General features: G+C 41.9%; 2 protein-coding genes across 18 annotated transcripts in view; one reads left to right on the top strand and one right to left on the bottom strand.

The window, feature by feature from the left end:
- The window catches only part of FAAP24 (FA core complex associated protein 24), a 53022-nt gene that overhangs the window by 22469 nt on the left and 9138 nt on the right, over positions 1–21415 (top strand). For 4 of the 16 annotated variants that reach the window (XM_037877694.2, XM_037877688.2, XM_037877689.2 and 1 more), the window contains exon 6: positions 15030–16170. The exons of 4 other annotated variants lie outside the window; for them this stretch is intronic. In XM_037877694.2, coding sequence (XP_037733622.1) covers positions 15030–15188 — 159 coding nt within the window. In that variant the 3' untranslated portion in view covers positions 15189–16170. Of the gene's footprint in view, positions 1–15029; positions 16175–21415 lie in introns of those variants that run through there. 8 more of the 16 variants (XM_037877687.2, XM_037877686.2, XM_037877693.2 and 5 more) reach the window with 5 other exon arrangements.
- RHPN2 (rhophilin Rho GTPase binding protein 2) overlaps positions 1–21415 on the bottom strand; it is a 42219-nt gene that overhangs the window by 8034 nt on the left and 12770 nt on the right. The window contains exons 2-9 of one of the 2 annotated variants that reach the window (XM_037877684.2): positions 20800–20915; positions 13856–13984; positions 9496–9571; positions 6996–7073; positions 5670–5794; positions 4582–4748; positions 1968–2155; positions 243–399 (exon numbers count right to left, since the gene is read on the bottom strand). In XM_037877684.2, coding sequence (XP_037733612.1) covers positions 243–399; positions 1968–2155; positions 4582–4748; positions 5670–5794; positions 6996–7073; positions 9496–9571; positions 13856–13984; positions 20800–20915 — 1036 coding nt within the window. Of the gene's footprint in view, positions 1–242; positions 400–1967; positions 2156–4581; positions 4749–5669; positions 5795–6995; positions 7074–9495; positions 9572–13855; positions 13985–16454; positions 17050–20799; positions 20916–21415 lie in introns of those variants that run through there. The other variant, XM_043526440.1, reaches the window with a different exon arrangement.

The raw sequence follows: 21415 nt of genomic DNA on the forward strand, positions 1-21415 counted from the left end.
TTTTCAAGTCTCTTTGTAAGTATTAGCTAATAAATATTCTCAATAATTCTGGAAAGAAGGGCAGAAAGTATTATTTCCATATTCCAGATGGGGAAATTACTCAAGGCCATAAAGGAATTCCATGGAAAAAGAGTCCATATTAGAACTCTGGAGTTCCTAACTCCCTGTCCTGGCCTCAGTACAAACCTTTCTTAATAGCAGTTGTTTATATGGATATATAAATAAAACCAAAGGATTCTTACACTGGTGGTCACTCAGTAGAGTAGCAACGAAGTAATGTGCCAGAGCTTTGTAATGGTCTGATTTTATTTTTGCCATATTTGACCAGGAATAAGGGATGTTCGCCTTGACTGGTGCCTGATTCATTGCAGTGTTAACAAGTGTGTAAACCTCTCCAACCTAAAATAAAAACACACATCTAAGTATGAGAAGTTACCTTTAAAATTAGGAGCTCTGTTATTAGCACGAGGAGATATGATAACCATCTACAAATATTTGAAGGCTTATTTACACCGGGGAGAGCAAGAGGAAATTTTACACTGATACAAGGACTAGGCGGGATGAAATTAAAAGGAAAATTGAAGCTTTATCTCTGGAGATATTTAAAACTAGACTGAATACAACACTGTAAAATATATTGTATAGAATAATCCTATATGACATTGAACTAAATCACTTATTTGGTCTTTTCCATCTCTAATTTCTATGATGTCACAATATGAAATATAATATAAATATCCACACGCTTCTATAATTTGCAAGCAAATCTTGGCTTGTTAATGCAGCTGAAAAGAGGGTAGAGCAGATCAATGTTTTAATAAACACATTTGTCAGCTCAGGAAAGCTGGATTCAAAGCTGACATTAGGTTACACATGAAAGGAGTTTGGTCCGTGGAGGCTCTTTAAGGTTGGCAGGACAAGTTTTGCCCATCTTATTTAGAGTCAGGTACTGTATGACCTTTATCTGATGTTACGAATTGGTTGAGTGAACCTTCAGGTCTCAGTTTGTTACCTATGTTCAGATGAGTATAGTGGATTATCTTCCATGTCAGAGCCTGCCTTCTTATTTGTGAGTAAGCCTGTGAAAGTTTTGCAATCCCATCACTACCAAACCATAACTAACTCTTGCCCACCATGCTGCCAGTACAATACACATAACTCTGGGATGGATCAGTGAAACTTTTCGGGGGGGAAGGAGGATGGTTAGTGGTGGGCAGGATATACAGCCAACCCAGTCCCCAGCTGCAGAAGTAAAGCCAGATCAGCATTTGGCAGCAGTTAATGGGAGAGGGGCATAAGTGGTGCCACATAACCAACTGACACCTCCTTCACATGTTGATCTGGAGGCAGGAGCTGGTCATCTACTTTATGGAATCAAATGGTATTGTCATAACTACTCATACATTTTTGTCAGAAATAATCCTATTAATTCTCACTGAGAATTACAAGGAGTTGTGTACTTTAATTTGCTAACATGAACCACGCAGAACTTCAGTAAATAAATTCACTGTCCAGTTGCTGTTCTGGTATTTGTTTCCATTAGATACATATTTTTTTTAATGGAACAGCTCTTATTATGTGACAAGATTACCTGCAGTAGCAGGGGACTGGACTCAATGATCCAGGAGATCCTATGTTCCTATTTTAGTGGCACTCTTGAGGATGTCTCACTACTTCCATCATAACTCGCTGTATTTATGTTAGAACATACAACCTTGCAAACAGATTACATATTAGGTTTTCATACTGTGCCAACAACTCGACATGAGTCCCTGTAACTTCATAGGTTCAGTTTTTATAAAAAACATTAACAGCAATTAGCATTTTGCACTCAATACTTTAAACCAAAGTCACAAAACTGCTTTAAAGGTTTAATAAACGGGCACTATGGTAGAGTTTTGAGCTAGTGATTTGGCACTGGAAACAAACTTGGTGTGGGTTTAAAAACACTAAGTCTCATGGCTTACCTTAGCAACTTCCTGAGCCATCTTCACTAGTGTGAAAAATTCATTTCGTATTCCAGGGAGACTGATCTGCTCAAAGACACACTCTTGAGCTTGAGCAAGCATCATTTTGACCAGTACACTCAGCATGGCTGGGCTCATGTCATAACTTGGTGTGTGAGTAAATGTTTCCTTAAGGTAGTTTAAAATACCTGAATTTTTAAAAAGTTTTTCTAATTATTACAACAGAAAAGGACTTTTACAGGTGATCACAATTCACAAGTTATCAAGTACAATTGAAAAGTAGCAAATAAGACAGTTGAGAAACTTGAAAATATATTTTCTAGAAATTACTCAGCCAAATTAAATGATCCAAAATGGATTCTTATTAAATGTGAAGAGTTAAAATGACCTACTATCATATGGATTAGTGTTCTGTATTACCATCTAAGACAGCTGTGCTCAGTTCCCAGTCCTAGGTTATCATTCATAGAGGCTACAGAAGCTGTCCTGTGGGGCAGGACAAGGGGAGCAATGCCTTAAGATTCACTTAGAAGAACTCCTCTGACTGATTTTTCGAGTGGTGCTTTACTGGGAACATACTGACAATTCTACAGGGACCTAAGGGTGGTGTGTTACACAGGAATAAGAAAGAGAGAGGGAATCCTTAGGACTCTGAAAAGGTAGTGAGGGACCCCTACCACAAAAAAAACAATTTTTAACTAATCTTGGAAACACTCCAAAAGTAGGCTCAGTGGACTGAGTGCTCAAGTCTAGTGCTGTTCCATAAGTAAACTGGAACAGTATGTTCAGCAGGGCAAGATTAGATTCTGCTTCAGTCATCCACTTCCACTAATCTATCATTTAGAAAATTAAAACAAACATTAACTGTAGTGTAAAAAATAAATAATGCTCACAAGGATTAAAATGTAACATATCCCATTCATCTCATCCAACTGGTTTATCAAGTTCTGCTAGAGCTTCTTTCCCAAAGCTACTGAACAAGTATCACAGCAGTACCTGGGGCTATGGAAGTTCCCCCTGTATTGTTATAATATCTGTCACTCATTGTCACTACTTTTTAGTTCTTTCTGGCTATGTTCTGTATTTTATTAGTGTGTTAGCTTTTACACTTTTGGAGACAGAACCTGCCACTACTCAAATTTTAATCACAGGCTATCAATCAATAAGCCCTTATACTTCACAAAAATCTGTCAAGCCCATCTGAGCTTCTGATTCCTTAAGAAATAAATGGAATTGGCTCTGAAAGTCCAGAAAAGCATCCTCATTTTCTGGTGCCTCAATTTATTTCTCTTTGTGTGATAAATAATTCAGATATTTTTTACTATCCATGTTGAGGGCTCTGGTATGTACTGAAACAGTGCAACAACTTCAGTCCACCCGTACAGAACAGCTACTACGTGTACTATATCATGTCACTCTGTTAACATAGTGTACGTGTTACAGAGCTATGCACAGGTACAATGAAGAGCCTACAGAGTGCATGTTGTTGTGGGGCCCTGCAAAAGGTATTTTGGCTGCAGATGATGTGCTGCAGTTTATGACTTAATATAGCTCCAGCAAAACACTGATATAGCTATTGATCTACATAGGAATATATTTAATTTTAAAGGGAAATTCTCTTATTTCACAAATGCTGAAACCTCTTCTAGAAAGACAAGAAGTCTGTAGTGTGGCAAAACAAAAATCTATTTAAAAATGAACAAAGCCATATTTTCTAAATCTCTATATAGTTTGAATAAAAGAACTAGGGCTATTAAAGTAACACTGTTTGTTCAGTGATTAACAACTATGATAGCATTTTACAAAATTGGAAGTCAGCAGTTGAGGATTATAATTATCATCTTGCAACACATTTTCATTTCACAGATATTAAGACTGCCTCTAAACACCTGTAAATACTATGAGTAATACAATACCTTATGCTTATATGATGACTTTTATCTAAGAAATGAAGGGGTTTTGTTCCGAAACCTACCCTAATGAAAATCAGAACTGTTACAGCCTGTTAGCTCAAGGGGAGTAGCTCCCATTAACTACCACAGACACAGCAGAATAGAAACTCCAGTGATTCAATATGGGCATAGATCCTGCTCCTATACGGAGTCAATGGCAAATTTACCATTGACCTCAACTGAACAATAAGCTTCATTTGGGATCAAAATAGACTTGATTGTTTTAAAACGTTTTTAAAATGTAGATGCTATAGGCCTGATTATTTACTCCCATCACACACATTTTACACAAGTCAATGCAGTTACAGTGATGTAATGGAGAAAAGGCAAAAAAAAGGTGAATGTACAGCTAATTAATCATTGACTACAATAGTCACTTTGTCTTTACCAAACATGTTGTTCAGACAGCAACTCCAGGTTTTTGAAATGTTAAACTAAGACTAACAGGAATGTTTAATTAAAGCCTAGTACAGATCCTTGTTAGAACCTTTGGGTTTCAATCCAGCTCCTTTTCTGTTTGGACTGTGTTAATAAAACCAAAAGTCAATATTGAATGTATAGCTCTGTATGTAAGAGACTGACTGAGACCTCCCCAGAAATAACCTCTCCCATATTTTCAATATTATTGCAAATAAACCACAGCTCCTTCTCTCTTTACATACCTGCAGCTCTCTGAAAAGCATCAACAGCATTTTCAAGTCCAGGCTTGGTCTGCCGATTACATCTTGTACCAATCTGTGTGTAGAGGGCTCCAATATTAAATAAAATACTGGCTTTTTCTAGCAACAAATTTGGCTGACAGACAGGGACGCCTGTGAAGGAATCATACCTGGGGTGGGTGCAGGGGGAGAAGGCAAAATGAAATAAGCATAAAAAGACAAGTGAGCACAGAGATACCAGTGTTTTCATTTTATTGTTCAGAAGAGGATCTGTAATGCCTTTTCTGCTTCTGCTGAAACTTATGGTAATTCATAATCACGTGCATGTAATGCAAATATATCCCTGAGCTCCAGGAGCTAGTGAGTGGATTTATTGAACTTTCTTAAAAGCAATGTTTCCCTTCTTGCAATGCTTAACTGGTACTCAAATAGTTTTTCTTGACCAAATTGTAGGAGTCTCCTGTTCTATTCACAAACACAAGATTTAAATTCACTGAGTCACATTCTTCTCCCGTTGATAATGGTGCAGTGTATCATAGCACTTGCCATTTTGAGCCAGTGCAGAAGTCTTTCTACAATCCTCTGATATTTTAGACTATGTAGTGTTTCCTATTCATTACAAATTAAGATAGACAGTAGTAGATACTCTTAGCGTATACATCTTGTAGTTCCAATAACACAGGACTAGATTGTGTTTCATACTACAGCCTGAGCAAGGGGTGAGGTGTAAATTGAACCACCCAAGGAGTATCACAGCAAATCACAATATTCCCCCATTTTCACCATGCTGCCCAGTAAGTAGTAAGGATGTAATCAAGGCTTTTCTCCTTCCCCACCTGCTTCTGTGTGCTCGTACACACCAAGACCCAAAAGCCAGGTAGGATGTGCAGACATTTAAAGAGAATTCTTATGGCCCTTCACAGACCTTACTCTCAGCATAGAAAGGGCCTTATTCTCTTAAGAACTTTACTGTACAAATTAAAGAGAGTGTCTATCAGTATAAATATGAAAACTTACTGTACAAGAAAAATATAAGTGTTTCAAATTACACAGAGCTAGTTCAAGGTTAACAGTGTTCTAAAAAAACTTACCAGGTAAATAAAATCCCCATTTGTCTGGTAGGTGGAAAAAATCTGTTCTCTATAAAGCCAAGTTGAATGAAATAGCTCATCAACATCTCAATGCCAGATTCATCTCTGCTGGGAGTACGGCAGGCCTTAAAGTTCAGATATGTAAAAACATACGTTCACACAATGCATTCTGTTTAGTTTCAGAGTGAATAATGTAACACACTGAGGCCACAGTTCTGCTCAACTAAAATCAGTGAGACTTTTGCCTAATATAAAAGTGTCTGGTATACAGGAATTAGAAGTATAGGAGCACAGCCTGCCCTTGACGTGTGCACCCAACTCTGAATAATAGAGTTCTGCAGCTGGAGAGGAGGCTGTACGTGGCCCTAGGGAAACACATGGGAGGTAGTGTGTGACAGGCAAATCTCGCACATGTTGAAATACAATGTTGGACAGTAGGTATGATGTGAACTATAGAAGAACATTTGAACAACCAACATCTAGTAAATAGAAATTACTAGTATTGGGCTACAGACCCCTACTATTTACTCCACTCCTGCTTTCATGCCTCACTTCAAACCTTTACTTTATTCCGCCATTACAATTTAAACAATATTTTAAAAACAAACAATACTATTGGATTTTCAAGTTGTGTGAAACTGCTCAGTTACTTTGCTTTCTTGTTACATCATTTTCTCACCCCACGCATTTCTTCACCTGTTTTATCTATATCATAGAATCATAGGGTTAGAAGGGACCGCAAGCTCATCTAGTCTAAACCCTTGCCAAGATGCAGGATTATATGTGAGGAATAGCCCTTTTTTCCTACACCACTGCACTGGGAGCTCAAAGGTATTTGTCCACTATGACCCCTAAATCCTTTTCAATATCATTGTTTTCCATATTTCAGTCCTCCCTCTCCCCCCATTCCATAGGTATGGCCTGCATTCCTTATTCCTAGATGTACAACTCTGCATACAGCTGTACTGAAACCCATTTTGTTTGAATGGGCCCCAGCTGCCAAGTGATACAAATCACACCTTATGACTACCCTGTCCTCATTATTTACCACTCTGCCAATCTTTGTCATTTGCAAATTTTATCAGTGAGACTTCCAAATCACTAATGGAAATGTTGCATTATAGAGTCCTTGGGATATGGAGGCTGTCATTTTATATATCTTGGGAGCGGAAATAAGTGGAAGTAAGGTAACCTGGAGCAAAGTATTAGTCAGTGAAAGTGCCACAATCTAACCATATATAAACATTATTAATAAAAATCTGCAAGATTAAAACTGGATATGGTGGCATAGTCACAAAGAGAATTAACATGCACAATCAAACCTACTTGTCTCAAATCCATAAGATCAGCTATTTCATCTTCATAGTCAGAACTGTCTTCACTGTAATGTTCCATGATAAAGTCCTAAACAAAATAAAATGTGGAATACCCTTACTCTTTCAGGCCAAAGTCTTTGATTTCTCTGCAAACATTAACAGTGCCCTGAATATTCAAAAATTTCATGATTTGCAAAGTTTCTACTCATTAGTAATAAATGGTGTTGTATTTATATATGTCAGATTTTCAAAAGAGGGGAAAAACTATAACAGACAAGATTTCGAGGTAATATCTTCATCTTGTATCAAATATAAGAAACCCAATCTTGTGTAGCGGACTCGAAACAACTATAATATTTTCTCCACATTTTTTTCAAACTGCAGTTAATAGTTCTGAAAATGACACCTGAACCTATTAAATACAAAACAAGGGAGTCAAATGATCGTGCAAATTCATTAATAGAAAGATATTGTGCCAAATTCTGCTCTTAGTTATACTAGTGAAACTCCACTGAGTTTAATGAAACTACACTGGTATAAATGGCAGCAGAATATGGCCAATCAAGAATAACCTACAGATGAAGAAGTGGAGCCAAATTCTTAAGTGATGTCTAAGAGAGTTTAAGTTAGTAAAAGGGGGGCTGATTTTCTCATTTTACTTCAGTGTAACTCCATTGACTTCAAGGGGTAAGTTAAAGTAGGATGTGGGTTTTTTCAGCTTACGCCTTCTTCTGGCTCCTTGTCATGGTTAGATGCACCAACTTAGACTCCCACAGTAGGAGACTGGGGGTATACAGAGCTAAGGGAGGAGTCTGTATGTGGGAGTCTTAATTAGCGTAAGGGAGTTTAGCTTACACCAGCTTTACAATTCATCCTCTGAATTTGAGCTGTAAAGTTCAAAAAGGATCCAAAGTAGTACTGAGAAAGAGCTTTCTTCCTGATTTAAACAGCTGTTTCCCACTAAGTAGCATGCAGAACTTGTACAGTAGCTGTCAATGAAAACCCAAAGAGAATTCTCCGTGATTCCAAACATACACTCATTTCTAAAACTCCCATTAAAGTCAGCAAGAGTTTTGCTTGAAAGAATGCAGATTAAAGTCCCTTGTGAAGCTCTGAATCCAAGTGGTTCTTGGCTTGGTAAAACAGTTGCTGTTTACTTGCTCCATGGAGAATTATTCCTGATTGTTTTATTTCACTGCCTCTGGCAAAGAAAGCCTTCTTCCATGGATTTCATCATCTAATTCAAATACAGATATGCTGAACACAGCTGAGCTCACCTGAATAAATATCCATAACAGACAAACTTTGTGTGCCCCAAAGATGATCTTTATCATGCTCACAGAAAATTATATCACATAACTAATCAAAACATAGAAGTAACAAAGCCCTTTTAATTGAAACAATGTTAAAGATTACATTTTCTGTAGGAGCCAAATTCTGCTCTCAGTTCTATCAGGTGCAATTTCATGTGACTGCACTGGCAGCTACACCTATGTAACTGGAAGCAAATTGGATCCACTCTATGGGTCTGATCCCTGGACGCAGTAAAACTATTTTGCATCATAAAGCCCCCTTAAAGCTGACATACAGGGATAACTGGGGCTTCCTCTGTCCTAGCTGGGTATTCCCCTAGTGCAGAGCTGTCATAGCTGCTTCTGCACCACAGCCTCTTCCTGCCCCCAGGCATAGCATGCTCTGGCCATGTTCCCTCCCCAGCAGAAAATCTTAGTCTAAATCAGAATCACTTGAATACACTGGAACTACCTTCCTGGGTGCCAAACCATCCCCCAGCTGCCGTGGTGGTAGGGGGAGAAAGGTGAGTACACCCAGATTATTTAATTGGTCTTCATTTAGACTGTAACATCTGGACAGGGACCTTGTTTAATTTGTATTGTAGAGCACCAAGTACAAGTGTGGGCAGTATGCAAACAATAAATGGTTATTATTATCATCATCATCACCACCACCACTAGCTGGGCCATAAAACAGTGGGCATGGGCAGCGGGTGAACCCCAATATTCCCCCAGCCCTGCCCCTTCTGCCCGAGGGCCCCCCCCACATAATGACCAGAAGAGCTCCAGCCTGCCCATTCCAGCCACCCCATGCCAGCCTGCCCTACCCCCAGCTGGCCCAAGCCACCCCTGACTGGGACCCCGCCCGCTTTGGGGGAGAGAGGGAGCAAGAGCAGGGCCTCGCGCCAGAGTGTAGGTGGGGCCATGGCCTGGGTTAGAGGAGGCTTAGCCTCCCCAGCGGGCCTGATCTTGCTTTCACACAAATGTAAATCAAGAGTCAATCCACTGAAGTCACTGGGAAAGATCTTCTGAAGGACATAACTGATCTCAAATCCTTGATAATTCTTGGTGTGCTAAATTCTTGGTTCTTGATCAGATAAGTGCAAATAAAGCATAAAAATATGTTTAGAATTTGCACACAATGCTGTGCACCTTCAAACATAACAGCAGTGTTACATGTTAAATATTGATTCTAAAATCTGTATCTTCGAAACTTACCTTAAGAGGGATTGTAAAGTCCCCTTCTTTAGTCTCCTTCAGGCCAAGTGGTATCAGGGGAATGCTAAAAGTCTCTCTGTGGCAAAAGAAAAGACAAACAGAAAGTTAACTCCTTATTTTCTATTGTTCTGTTGGCAAAATTACCTGTCTTGTTCCATGTGACCATAGACAGAAGGAGCTGCGTCTCTTGATGACAGCATATGTAACATGCACCTTTTTATTTGCACTAGGAGGCTTTAAGCATTTCAGAATTGTGTAACGCTCCCTTTACACAGACTGTTCTGTCCCACACAAGTTATTTTCCTTATTTTAAAAAAATTATTATAAAACCCAAACATGAATGCTCCTATTTCAGGAATGACAGAAGTGAAGTAAACAGCCCCAGTGTGTGAGATTTTATCTGGAGACTCCAATAACTTTTTTTGTGGACAGGGGGAGCTCTTGATTCCCATGGAGTTTAAACTCTCTCTGTACACTTACTCCTTCTGGCCCCCAGGGGCCTCTGTGATGTGAGTAAGGAGTGAAGGAAGATTGTCTGGTCTCTTCTTCCTTCCTCTATCTCCCCTGCTGGCGCCCAGCCAGAATAAACCACTGGGAGAGGAGGAGGCAGAAGCCAGCTGCATTTGGCAGTGTGGTGAGAGGGACAGAATCAGGGAACAGGCATAGGGATGGAAGCTCAAAGGGAAAGAGTCTGAAGGGAATGAGAGTTGCCCTTGAGCCATTGTTCCTCCAGAGGAAGAGGGGGCCAAGGAAACAGAAAGTGAGGACTGACAGATCACTTGTCTGTATCAGTTTGGATCAATCTTTCCACCTCTGGATAAACCACATGTGCAGAAACCAGCCACTGCAGAGAGACATACACAAGTAAGGGCTATGATAATTCCATATGCTTCAATATTCTACTAGTCCATCAATGGTTGATATACATAAATTGTCTCTAGCACATTGTAAAGTGAGGCCTGAGCTCACTGGTTTTGATATAAGTGGAGCCTGATAGTAAAAAGTTTGAGAACCACTGCATCATGTGTATTTAACTTTTAGAAAATGTTAGGGTGGGGGAAGAATTCAACCCTGAGAAGCATCTCCACAGAGGGTGATAAGATACAAGAAGGCAATGTTAAAAAAAACAAAAACCCCTTGATCCTCAAGGAAAATAAAACTCTTGATCAAGGACCAAATCCTGCTCATATTATAAGAGTAATCCTATTGTTTGCTAGTGGGACTACTCATATGAATAAGGAGATCACGAGCATTTGGTCCCAACTGTGAAATCTGTTTTCACCACTCTTCCTAAGCAAAATGTCCCATTTCAAACAGAGAATTTGATTTCAGGATTTCTTCCAGTTATTATTTACAACATGTTGAGTAGGAAAGATGGAATAGTGTCTGTTTGAAAAAAAAGTGTCCTTGGCATCTGGATATGTTTATCTGATCTTTTCTTTTTCCAGCAAACACTTAACTGACTTTTTTCACTACGAAATACTGTGGGAGTGATTCACTCACAGGTTTCCATCAGCAAAGCCAGCAGAACCTGGGATGCATGTCCCTGGTGGTGAAAAGTCTGCCAGGGGAGCAGTAGTGCAATCTACTCACAACTCCAGTTTAGCATAAGAAGGTCCCTAGAGCTGGCTGGTGCAATCCAGAAAGAAGGCAGGGCCAATTGAGGAGGAGAAGAGCCAGGGCTCCAAGGAGCAGCGCTTATTCAGCTCACCTACTGGGCAGCATCTGCAGGGGGCTCCTATGGAGCCCCTGATGGAGTTTAAAACTATTCTCCCTGGTAGTGGGGCACAAATACACACACCCACACACACACTTGAGGGTGCAACACATCTAATGTAACCAAATATTGGAAAGAACTGTTATTTTAATGCTTTTACAGCAGTTACCTTTGAAAAATAATCTGATAAAAGCCAAGATACTAAAAATATTACATATTGATTTAAAATTGATTTAACATGTTCTTTCATGATCCATCTTCATTAAGCAGCCACGCTTTTGTACAATTTCCCTGGACACCAGTGTTTCTGCCAACTCTAAAATGAACGTAAAGAAATTCAATATCTGCTTTTAGCTACTGAAGTGCCACACCCATAGATTAAATAATAGTCTTCTCTATTCTTATATACTGGGTGTGTGACACACAGTTTTGAAAAATATCCTTTGACCACACAATAAGGATTGGCCCACAGGCACGCTAGGAGCATTTTTATGGCTACAGGGGTATTCTCATGTTCATGCTCAGGGCAAACTCTCCTCCTACCTCCTGAACAAGTGTATAATATGCAATAGGAAGACAAAGAAACAAGTGGTATTTGCATTTTCAGGATTCCTGTGACCATCTCAGAAACTTTCTGGGCCAGATTTTGCCCTCAGTTTTTGCTGTATGGGTTGCACAGGTATGAATGGAGGGAGAATATGGCCCTCTGTTTAGAAACAGATCTGCTTGACAGGTTTACCTGTCTTATCCCACTTTCTGGTGTCTATTCTGTACAAAAAGCGCCCAAAGTTGTACCCATTCTTCAAGGATGGTCAACCAGAGTTGAATAAAGACACATTATTATATCCTTTAACCAACAAGAGATCCCTGTCAACTGGCGAACATGTGGTTCACATCATGCCTAAAACAGGAAAGAAGGACATATAGCCCTTCTAAGTAGTACAGCTCTTTGAGAGCTCTGCTCTCTCTGCAGCAGTCACAGAGGGGACACAGGTTGTCACTGAGGTAGTATGCCTAATATGCCTATACCACCCTTTTCCCCTATATGGCTTCCCTCTTCTTAGCATTCTTTGGGACTTTCCCATTTTCTCTGCACTGCATAAGTGGAGGGGAGTATATGGTCTATAGATATGGAGAAAGAGTGCCACTCTTTGACACATGAAATACTGATGTGTCCTTTATGCAGACTTGGTTAAACTGTACCTAACATAATGCCTGCAGTTTGGAGTTCTTTATAATATGAACATCATTGGAAACGCAGGAAATAGTTAAAAGGAGGTCAACTAAAATGACAGTCAGAAGGGCCACTGTTCCAGCCACAAGATCTTCACCAAAACCTAGGTCTTCACCTAAATTCCTTGTAAACTGTGCGGCCACACAGCAGCCTATTTAGCGCCACACAGGCGCTCAGTGAACTCGCCCGGAGCAGGGACCTGCCCCGTGGGGGAGGGGCATCCCTCGCCTGGCCCCCAACCTGCCAGGGGAGGAGCGCCCCTGCCCCAGCCCCAACTCAGCCTGTGGCCCAGACCTGTCGCGGCCAGGGCGGCTCAGCTGGATTGGGCCCGGGCGCAGCCAGGGCTGCATGGCTCGAAGCAGCCTGGCCCCAGGCGTGGCCAGGGTGGCACAGCCCAGACCAGCGTGGGCCCAGCCACAGCCCAACCCCAGAGCCCGCATCCCCAGCCAGAGCCCTCACACCCCAACCTTCTTCCCCAGCTCTGAGCCCAGTCCCACACTCCGAACCCGTTCTTGGCCCCATCCCCACCACATGAATTTTGTTATGTGCACCAATATGAAGGTAATGTGTCACACATCACCTTCATATCGGTGCACATAACAAAATTCATTCCGCACATGGGTGGGAAAAATTAGAGGGAACACTGGTCTTCACCATCGAAGAGCAGAATGTGTTAAATTATCTTCTCGAGGACTTGCTAGGGAGGATGGAGAGGTGGGCTATGTATGTGCTTCTGGAGACTATCACAAACCTGCTCCCCCTTTTGTCACTACTGCTTCTGTCACTTTCATTTTCCCTGCTGCACTCCCTGTGCATGTTTGAGAGGGTGGAAAAAATCTGAACAAAACATTTTTCCCTCAGAAAATGAGATTTGTGTCAAAATTTTCTATGGAAAACTTGATTTTGGCAGAATTTTCCTTTGGGAAAACCAATATGTTTCAGTTCACATCAGGACAATATTAATCTTTGTGTCCGCCTGAGTTGCTGCGGTGTTTAATGGGAGCTGCCCCTATTTTCCTCTATGGGCCTTGCTCGCCTGCTCTCTACCAGCGGCTGAACCTCTGCAGGGTCTCATGCACTGCAGCGGCAGCTTAGCCACAGGGAGAGACTGCGATGCATCATGTGAGATGTAGTCAGGCCTGGAGCAAGGTCCATATTGGAGCATGAGGGACCTGGAACTACAACTCCCATAAGGCACTGCGGCAGCTCAGGCGGACACAGAGAGAGACAAATATACAGACTATGTGGTCAGACTGTTGATTAAGAGAAAGTATATTTTCCTTCTATCATGTTCTTTATTCACAATTTTTTCATGTAATTACTGTCCAGCATTCACACTCATCCAGCACCAGTTTTATTTCCAGCTGTAAACAAAAAGTGGGTTGATAATAGAGTAGATTTTCACTTACTCTGTGTTCTGATAAACCTCCACTGAGATATTAAGTCCTTCTAATTCCTCCTTTAAGATTTGCAGGTCTGAGTTTACAAAACTCAGTTCAAGAAGTGCCTGCTCTCGCACTTTGTTGTTGGTGGTTGCTCTGCAAAGAGAAAGAGATATGCCCCTTTGTGACTGCCCAGAGAATAGGCTCTGTATTGTACACCAGCTTCGTTGAGCCCCCTTACTGGCATTCCCATCATTTTTAAGATTTTTTTTCTTAAGAGATGATATGAGAACTCGAGTTTCAGAATTTATTTGATTTGCTGCCAAGACAGAACTTGGAATAGGTTTCAGATACAAAAGAGCGTGCAGACACTTAACAGGTTTGCTATGTGCTGATCTTTTTGGACTGATTTTAAGATTTAACTTTGAGGACAAATTAACAGTGAAACAGAAGAGTTTACATCTTAATTATATTCTGAAAATAAAAATCTGAGTTGATTACAAGGCTTTCTCCTAAAATGAGCTGTAAAGAAAAAAGTACATGTCTAACTTTGGTTAACCCCCTCTCTCCCACCATTATAGTCACTGGACAATGCATTCATCACCTAGTATGATTACTGTTAGTTCTATTTTCTTAAAACAAAAACCAGACATTTTTCTCCTCACAAGAAGAATGTGATGTGACTTCCCTTTAGTTCTGTTTTTCTGATGTGTCTGGGGATAATCATTTTCTTCCATTTGCAATTCATGTATAGGTATAGCATCCCTTTATACCATTAGCATAATAGATACATCTTTAAATGTAGCCCCTAAAGCATTTCTGCACATGTTTCTATTTGAATATTTCTGGGTGTAGCTATATTAACACCTGCTTCTAGCATGAATCATCATATAAGCAATGCAATACTGTGTAGTACCTAGAAATCTCATGTTATTTATCGTAAATGCTGTTTTAAGATAAACAATTAGCTGGCAACACAAAAGTCCATTAAAAAGTTAAGATTGAACAATTGCTTATTTGCTTATGGATTGATACTCTGAACTTTGGTCCATATAACCAAATAGTCAATAACCCAATAGAATCATTAGTTAACAAGATCAGTATTTGCTATATAAACATTCCAACTTACATTAGGACACACCTGCTAACCCATAATTCTCTGTGGAAGTATAAATGTCTCATTATTTTACTTATGTTTCAGCCAGTAATAAAGGAACCAGCATTTCCAGTTTTTCCTCAAACTGCATTAAGAGAGGCTTCCTGTGGACAAAAGACTGGCTTGCTGCTTCTGGAGTCTGCTGAAATGCAAATAAAATCTCAGTCTTTGATTTCTTTTCGCTTGAGGAACACTTTGAGTTAGTCCAACTATCTGAACTATCATCCAGCGGCATACCTAGAAATGAGTCTGAAATACAGTTTGCCCTGGGAACAGTTGTTTACCTCACAGCACCTACAAATGACATACATTTAAATAGTCTAATTGAATATGTTTTGATGCAATTTGATTTTAGAGATGTACTTGGACTTTAATTACATGGTACACACACACACACACACACACACCAGAATTAGGTCCAATCCTACACTCCTTACTTAGCCAGAGCTCCTACTGAAGTCAGCAGCAGTTGCATTTTCAAAAAGTAGACACTGATTTTGGGTGCCTCTTTTTGGGATCCCAGGTTGAGACGCTTTGGGGCTGATTTTTAAGAGGAGCGGAACATCACCGTTCAGTTGAGAAATCATGGCGTTCATTTGTGCTCAGCTCTTCTGAAAATTAGCCCCAAGTTGGACACCCAGAAATTAACACAACCAGATTCAGTGACCATTTTTAAAAACACTGGCCTAAGAGCTCTGCTTGGGGAAGGAATGCAGGCCCAGGTCCTTTTCAGTAAGGTTTCAATTACTCTTGTTAATAAATATGAGAGATGTTACTTTGAAATCAGTGTTAACATCAATTTAACACATCTTAATTCAGAAAAGAAATGTGGCAAATTTGTAACTTTTATTTAAGTGACTCTGCTAATTATAAGACTAGTTATTAAACAATCAAGAGAAATTAAGCAATCCGATTCCATGGTGCAGAAGAGGATGGTATCAGAAAGTGGATGAAAACTCACACCCTAAGTTCCCTCTAAAATGTGCGGCCGCGCAGCAGCCTATTAAGTGCCGTGCAGGTGCTCAGGGCTGCGGTGTGGAGAGATGCCTCTCCCCCAGCCTGGCCAGGACCTGCTGTGGCCAGGGGGAGAGGCGCCCTTCCCCCAGCCCCAACCCAGCCTGGCCCAGACCTGCCGGGGCTGGGGGAGAGGCGCCTATCCCGCAGCTCCCAGCCCTGGAGCTGCTGCGGTGGGGAGAGGCACCTCTCCCCTCCAGCCCAAGTGCTGCTGTGGTAAGAGAGAGCTGGGGGAAGTTCTCTCTCCCCACCAGCCTGTACCCTAAACCCCTCATCCCCAGCCCACCCCAAATCCTGCATCCCCAGCTGGAGCCATCACACCCCCCACACCTCAACCCTCTGCCCCAGCTCTGAGCCCCCTTCCACACTCCAAACCCCTTGGCCTCATCCCCGCCACATGAATGTTGTTATGTGCACCAATAAGAAAACATTAGAGGGAACACTGCTCATACCCACCAGAGTATTTGAAAGGTGTGTTCCCCCTCATTTTACAATCACTTTTCCACACTGTTGGTTTTAGTAACTCTTCTTTGCAGTGTTGTTGTAGCCATGTTGGTCGCAGGATATTAGAGACACAAGGTGGGTGAGAAAATATCTTTTATTGGACTTGTATGTCTTTTTATTGGACTTCTGTTGCTGAAAGAGGCAAGTTTTCAAGCTACACAGAGCTCTTACCGCTTGTAAGCTTAAAACTGGATTTGGGTTTCATGAAAACCAAAATCACTTGCTCCATTGTTTCGTTGCCTGTGCTGTTAGTTTGTTGCTATGAGACTGCATTAGGAGTGAGGCTGGGCGTCTAGCACTGTGTTTCTCTTATGATTTTGCTTTGGAAGAAAGAAACTCCAAGATTTACATGGAGTTTGAAAACCTGTACAAAAAAAAAAATCAGATGAAATATTGGGGCAGCCTGTCAGTATTGACTGTGTCCCCTTTGGATTTGAATTTTCACCGAGGGTTCTTTATAGATAAAATGTCCATTTTATATCTTTTTCTGGAAATTCAGCAGAAAAGTAAACAGGAAACTATATTTTAATTTTTCTGCCAAATGTCTCTATCAGGGTAACTGATCCCAGATTCTTTGCTTTTAATAAAACTCCTCTTTTCAAATATATTTAGAAGCAGTTACTTCTGTGGGCAGCAGAAAACAGCCAGCATGGCTGCTGCCCCATGGGCTCCTGAGCTCCACAGTGAATGCAGTTTTTTCCTGTGGTAAGGGGGAATTATGTCCTCTCTGGGATCCCCTGTCATCCCCTTCTCAAGAGAGGAAGCGGACGTCATTCCGCCTGGTCCACATAGTGAGTCCCCTGAAGCCCTAATTTGAGACAGGTTTACTCCTGGCTCGTTGAGTGTCAGCCACCGCAGCGTTATTTTAAAGGAGGTGCAACTCAAAGTGAATAGTGGGTTAGCCAAGGAGATGTAGAGAGGTGCCAGGCAGCCAAAAGGTTAATATTTCCCTCCATCTAAGAACAGGCATTTGTGGTATTCCCTAATACACCATAAGTGACAGCATTTCAATTGAGGTATTTGTATATATATATGTAACACAGACAGACCCCGGTTGTCTGTGGGTGGAATTAATCATAGGACCTCTGAAGCTAAATGCATGAGCCTCTACTGCATGAGGTAAAAGTCACATGGCTCTTAACTGAAGCTGTAGCAGACTCATTAATCTCCAAGTGGTCTCGGTACCACTAGAGGGGACAGAACACCACACTCAGGAGATGTGCGAGTTACATATAACATGTAAAGTCAGGGAGCCCCATTCTGCAACTCAAGGCCCTTACCTCAGTGGCCTACAGGACAGCTCTTTGTTGAGCATGAAACAGACAGATCTACAAATTTTAAGCAAAATACACAGCCAAAAAACATATCTATGGTAAGATAAGCACTAAAATAAAAGTCAGTGACTGAGAGGCAAAAAATCCCCAACTAGTATAAATTGTCTAGCTCCATGAAAGTCAAAGGAGTCAGGATGATTTACACTAGCTGAGGATATGCCCCTGAGCATCTGTCACTTCCAACATCTGAGGGGTAAGGCAGGTGGGTGGGCAAGTGGGAATCTAGTCAAAGAAGTCATGCTTCAGAGAAGTAGAGTTACATGTGTAATTTTCTCTGAAGAAATCACATTGACTGGATTCTTGTATTGGACACTGAAAACTCTCCACAAACCCATAGATTCTCCAGTCATGGCAGATTAAAGACACCATATGAAGCAGTTTTAAATACCAAGGAGAAATCCTCATCCACAAATAGCAGGAGAGAGAGCTGTTGGGGGAAAATAGCGACTAGAACAGCCAGTCGTAGGGTTAGATGGTATGGGACAATACAAGGCTTGTACTGCAAGGCAGATACAGGTAGGGTCTACATAAATGGTTTGTTTCTTTGTTTTTTCTTTTTTTAACAAAGAAGAAAAGCCTTCCAGCAGCAGGCAAATGAAAGAGAAATCCCCTCCCCACCACAGACCAGCTATGGGGTTTCCCTATAAACATTGCAAGGTCAGATTTTTAAGATAAATAACTCAGAGAACTAAAGGAAACCAAAGTGGAAAGACAGAATCTCAAAAAGCAAGTGCACAAAAGGAAGTTCATACTTTACAGATGTTCATATACTTTACTCTAGATAGCACATGGGGTTTCACACAAACCAGGGGAAGCCCAGAGATCATTTTATGCCATCAAGGTAGAAAGCATTTTTTCCTTTCAGAATCAGAAACTGGCATTAGAGACCAGTGAACCTTTATAGCAGGCACCTGCAGAAACTCCGGGAGTGGATTCAGTCTGTAATGGGGTACAATTTTTAAAAGCTCCTATTGATTTTCCTAAGTCCAATTTTCAAAAGTCACTTTTAGGCTCTTAGGAGTCTAAGGCCTGGTCTACACTAGGAAATTAGGTCAGTATAACTATGTCACTCAGGGGTGTGAAAAATCCACACCCCTGAGTAACACAGTTAAACCAACCTAACCTCCAGTATAGACAGCACTAGGTCAGAGGGAGAATTCTCCTGTCAACCTAGCTACTGCCTCTTGGGGAGGTGGAATACCTACACCAATGGGAGAACCCCTCCCATCAGCATAAATAGCATCTTCACTGAAGCGCTGCAGCAGTGTACCTGTGGTTTATGTGTAGACAAGCCCTTAGTCTCATTGAAAGTCAATGGGACTTAAGCTCCTAAATACCTAAGTGACTTCTAAAAATGGGACTTAGGTAAGTCATTGATGCACTTTTGAAAATTTTACCATGGGGCCCAGGTCCAGGAAAATTTTGCCTTCAACCCCGCAAAAATCTGGCCCACTGCAACATCCAGCCTACTAACCAAGTCAGTCACTGCCTCTCAGATGTGGTCTACCCCACCCTCTTCTTCCAGGTCATGTCACATGAAGCCTACGGAATTTAAAGGGGCACAAGTCTACTCCACCCTCTTCTTCCAGGTCATGTCACAATGAAGCCTACGGAATTTAAAGGGGCACAATGGACATAGGTCCTGAATGAGCAACAGCTAGCAGCAGTCAGCCATATGCCACACTGCCTGCTGTTCACTAACTCACGATTCCGCAGGTGAGCCCCTCTGCCAGTGGGCCACAGATCTGAAGGATCCTGGGAAGATCTGTGTTGTGGGGATCACACTCTTAGATAATTAATATTCAGAAAAATGTTCACTTGTTTCCTTTACAAGCAGGCATCATGATAAGAACCACGATCTAATGAAAGACTCTAGCAAAAACTGATTTAGGATAATTTCAGCAGTCTTCAAACAAAGTCATTTAACAACTTGAGTCTAGTGCAGAGGTGGGCAAACTACGGCCCGTGGGCCACATCCAACCTGTGGGACCACCCCGGCCCCTGAGCTCCCGGCCGGGGAGGCTAGCCCTCCCCTACTGTCTCCCCTCCCCTGCAGCCTCACCATGCCACACCGCCAGCGCTTTGGCCCACCGCTCCTGCCAGGCAGCGCAGGCGGCGTGGCAGGCTCCAGCCAGGCAGCGGGGCTGCGAGCTCCTGCTGCTCTGAGCAGCATGATGAGGGGACGGGGGGGAGGGATGGATAAGGGGCAGGGGGTTCCAGGGGCAGTCAGAGGACAGGATGGGGCGGAGGTCAGGGGACAGGGAGCAGGGGGCATTGGATAGGCATGGGAGTCCCAAGGGGGCCTGTCAGGGGCGCGGGTGTGGCTAGGGGTCGGGACAGTCAGGGGACTTGGAACGGGGGGGTTGGATTGGCATGGGAGTTCGGGGGGGGTGCTGTCAGGGAGCACGGGTGTGGATAGAGGGCGGGGGGGCAGTCAGGGGACAGGGAGCGGGGGGGTTGGATAGGGGGTGAGGTCCCGGGGGGCAGTTACAGGCTGGGGGTTCTGGCAGGGGGCAGTCAGAGGACAAGGAGCAGGGGGGGTTGGATGGGTTGGTGGTTCTGAGGGGGGCAAGAAGTGGGAGGGGCGGATAGGGAGTCAGGCTATTTGGGGAGGCACTGCCTTCCCTACCCGGCCCTCCATACAGTTTCGCAATGCCAATGTGGCCCTCAGGCCAAAAAGTTTGCCTATCCCTGGTCTAGTGCAATGCCCTTTTTCTGCAAAGCAGTGGCTTTCAAAATGCACTTTGAAAACATAAAAACATAATATAACAGTTAATGACTTTATAGAGATGGGGCATAAAAACATTAAATAAGGCTGTTAGCAAAACATCCAGCTGCACTTTATTCAGCAAGTTATGGGAGCAGCGAGGCAGCTGTCTGAGAATGGAAGGACACCCCTGCAGAAAGAATAAAAAACATTTTGTTGCTTTAGACAGAAAAATAGTAAAGTGGTGGGAACATACCGTAAAAGATTTTCAGCACCAGTTCTCAACCTTACTACTTTCAGGATCTGTTGGTTTAGGGCAGCTCTTTGATTTTGCAGTTTGCTTCGGCCAGTCTCAGCCAAGGGGTTACATCCCTAGAATAAAGGAAGCAAATTATTTTTAAGAAGCTGACAACAGAAGAGCGAAACAAAAAACTGAACAACACTGATTTCAAAGACATGGATATGAAAATCTTAACCTATAAAGCGTGATACATAAAGCCATTTGATTAAAGAGTGTCCTTTATTTTAAACCTAAGAAAGTTTATTCACAAATTAAAAAGAAGCAACTCGGCTCAGGATGACATTTTCTCAGTTACCCTGCAGTCAATTTACAGTTACTTCCTTGATGTCAATGGAGTTTGTGTGAATCCTGAGCAACTACACTGATGTCCATAGAGTTACTCCAAAGTTACACAACAGTGTGCCTGAGAGAAGAGATGTTGTATTGTCATAATAAAAATCATACTATGGTGGTAAAAGGAATGAAAAGTCACAGATTATGGCCAGGTTTTTTTCAATTTAAAATCAGATTTTTTTAAAAGAACAAAAGTGATTTTAAGGGTAACTGAAAAGGCCTGGGACTCTTCAGTTTA

This window comes from Chelonia mydas, chromosome 12 (genome assembly GCF_015237465.2).
Source record: "Chelonia mydas isolate rCheMyd1 chromosome 12, rCheMyd1.pri.v2, whole genome shotgun sequence".
NCBI classification, from domain to species: domain Eukaryota; kingdom Metazoa; phylum Chordata; order Testudines; family Cheloniidae; genus Chelonia; species Chelonia mydas.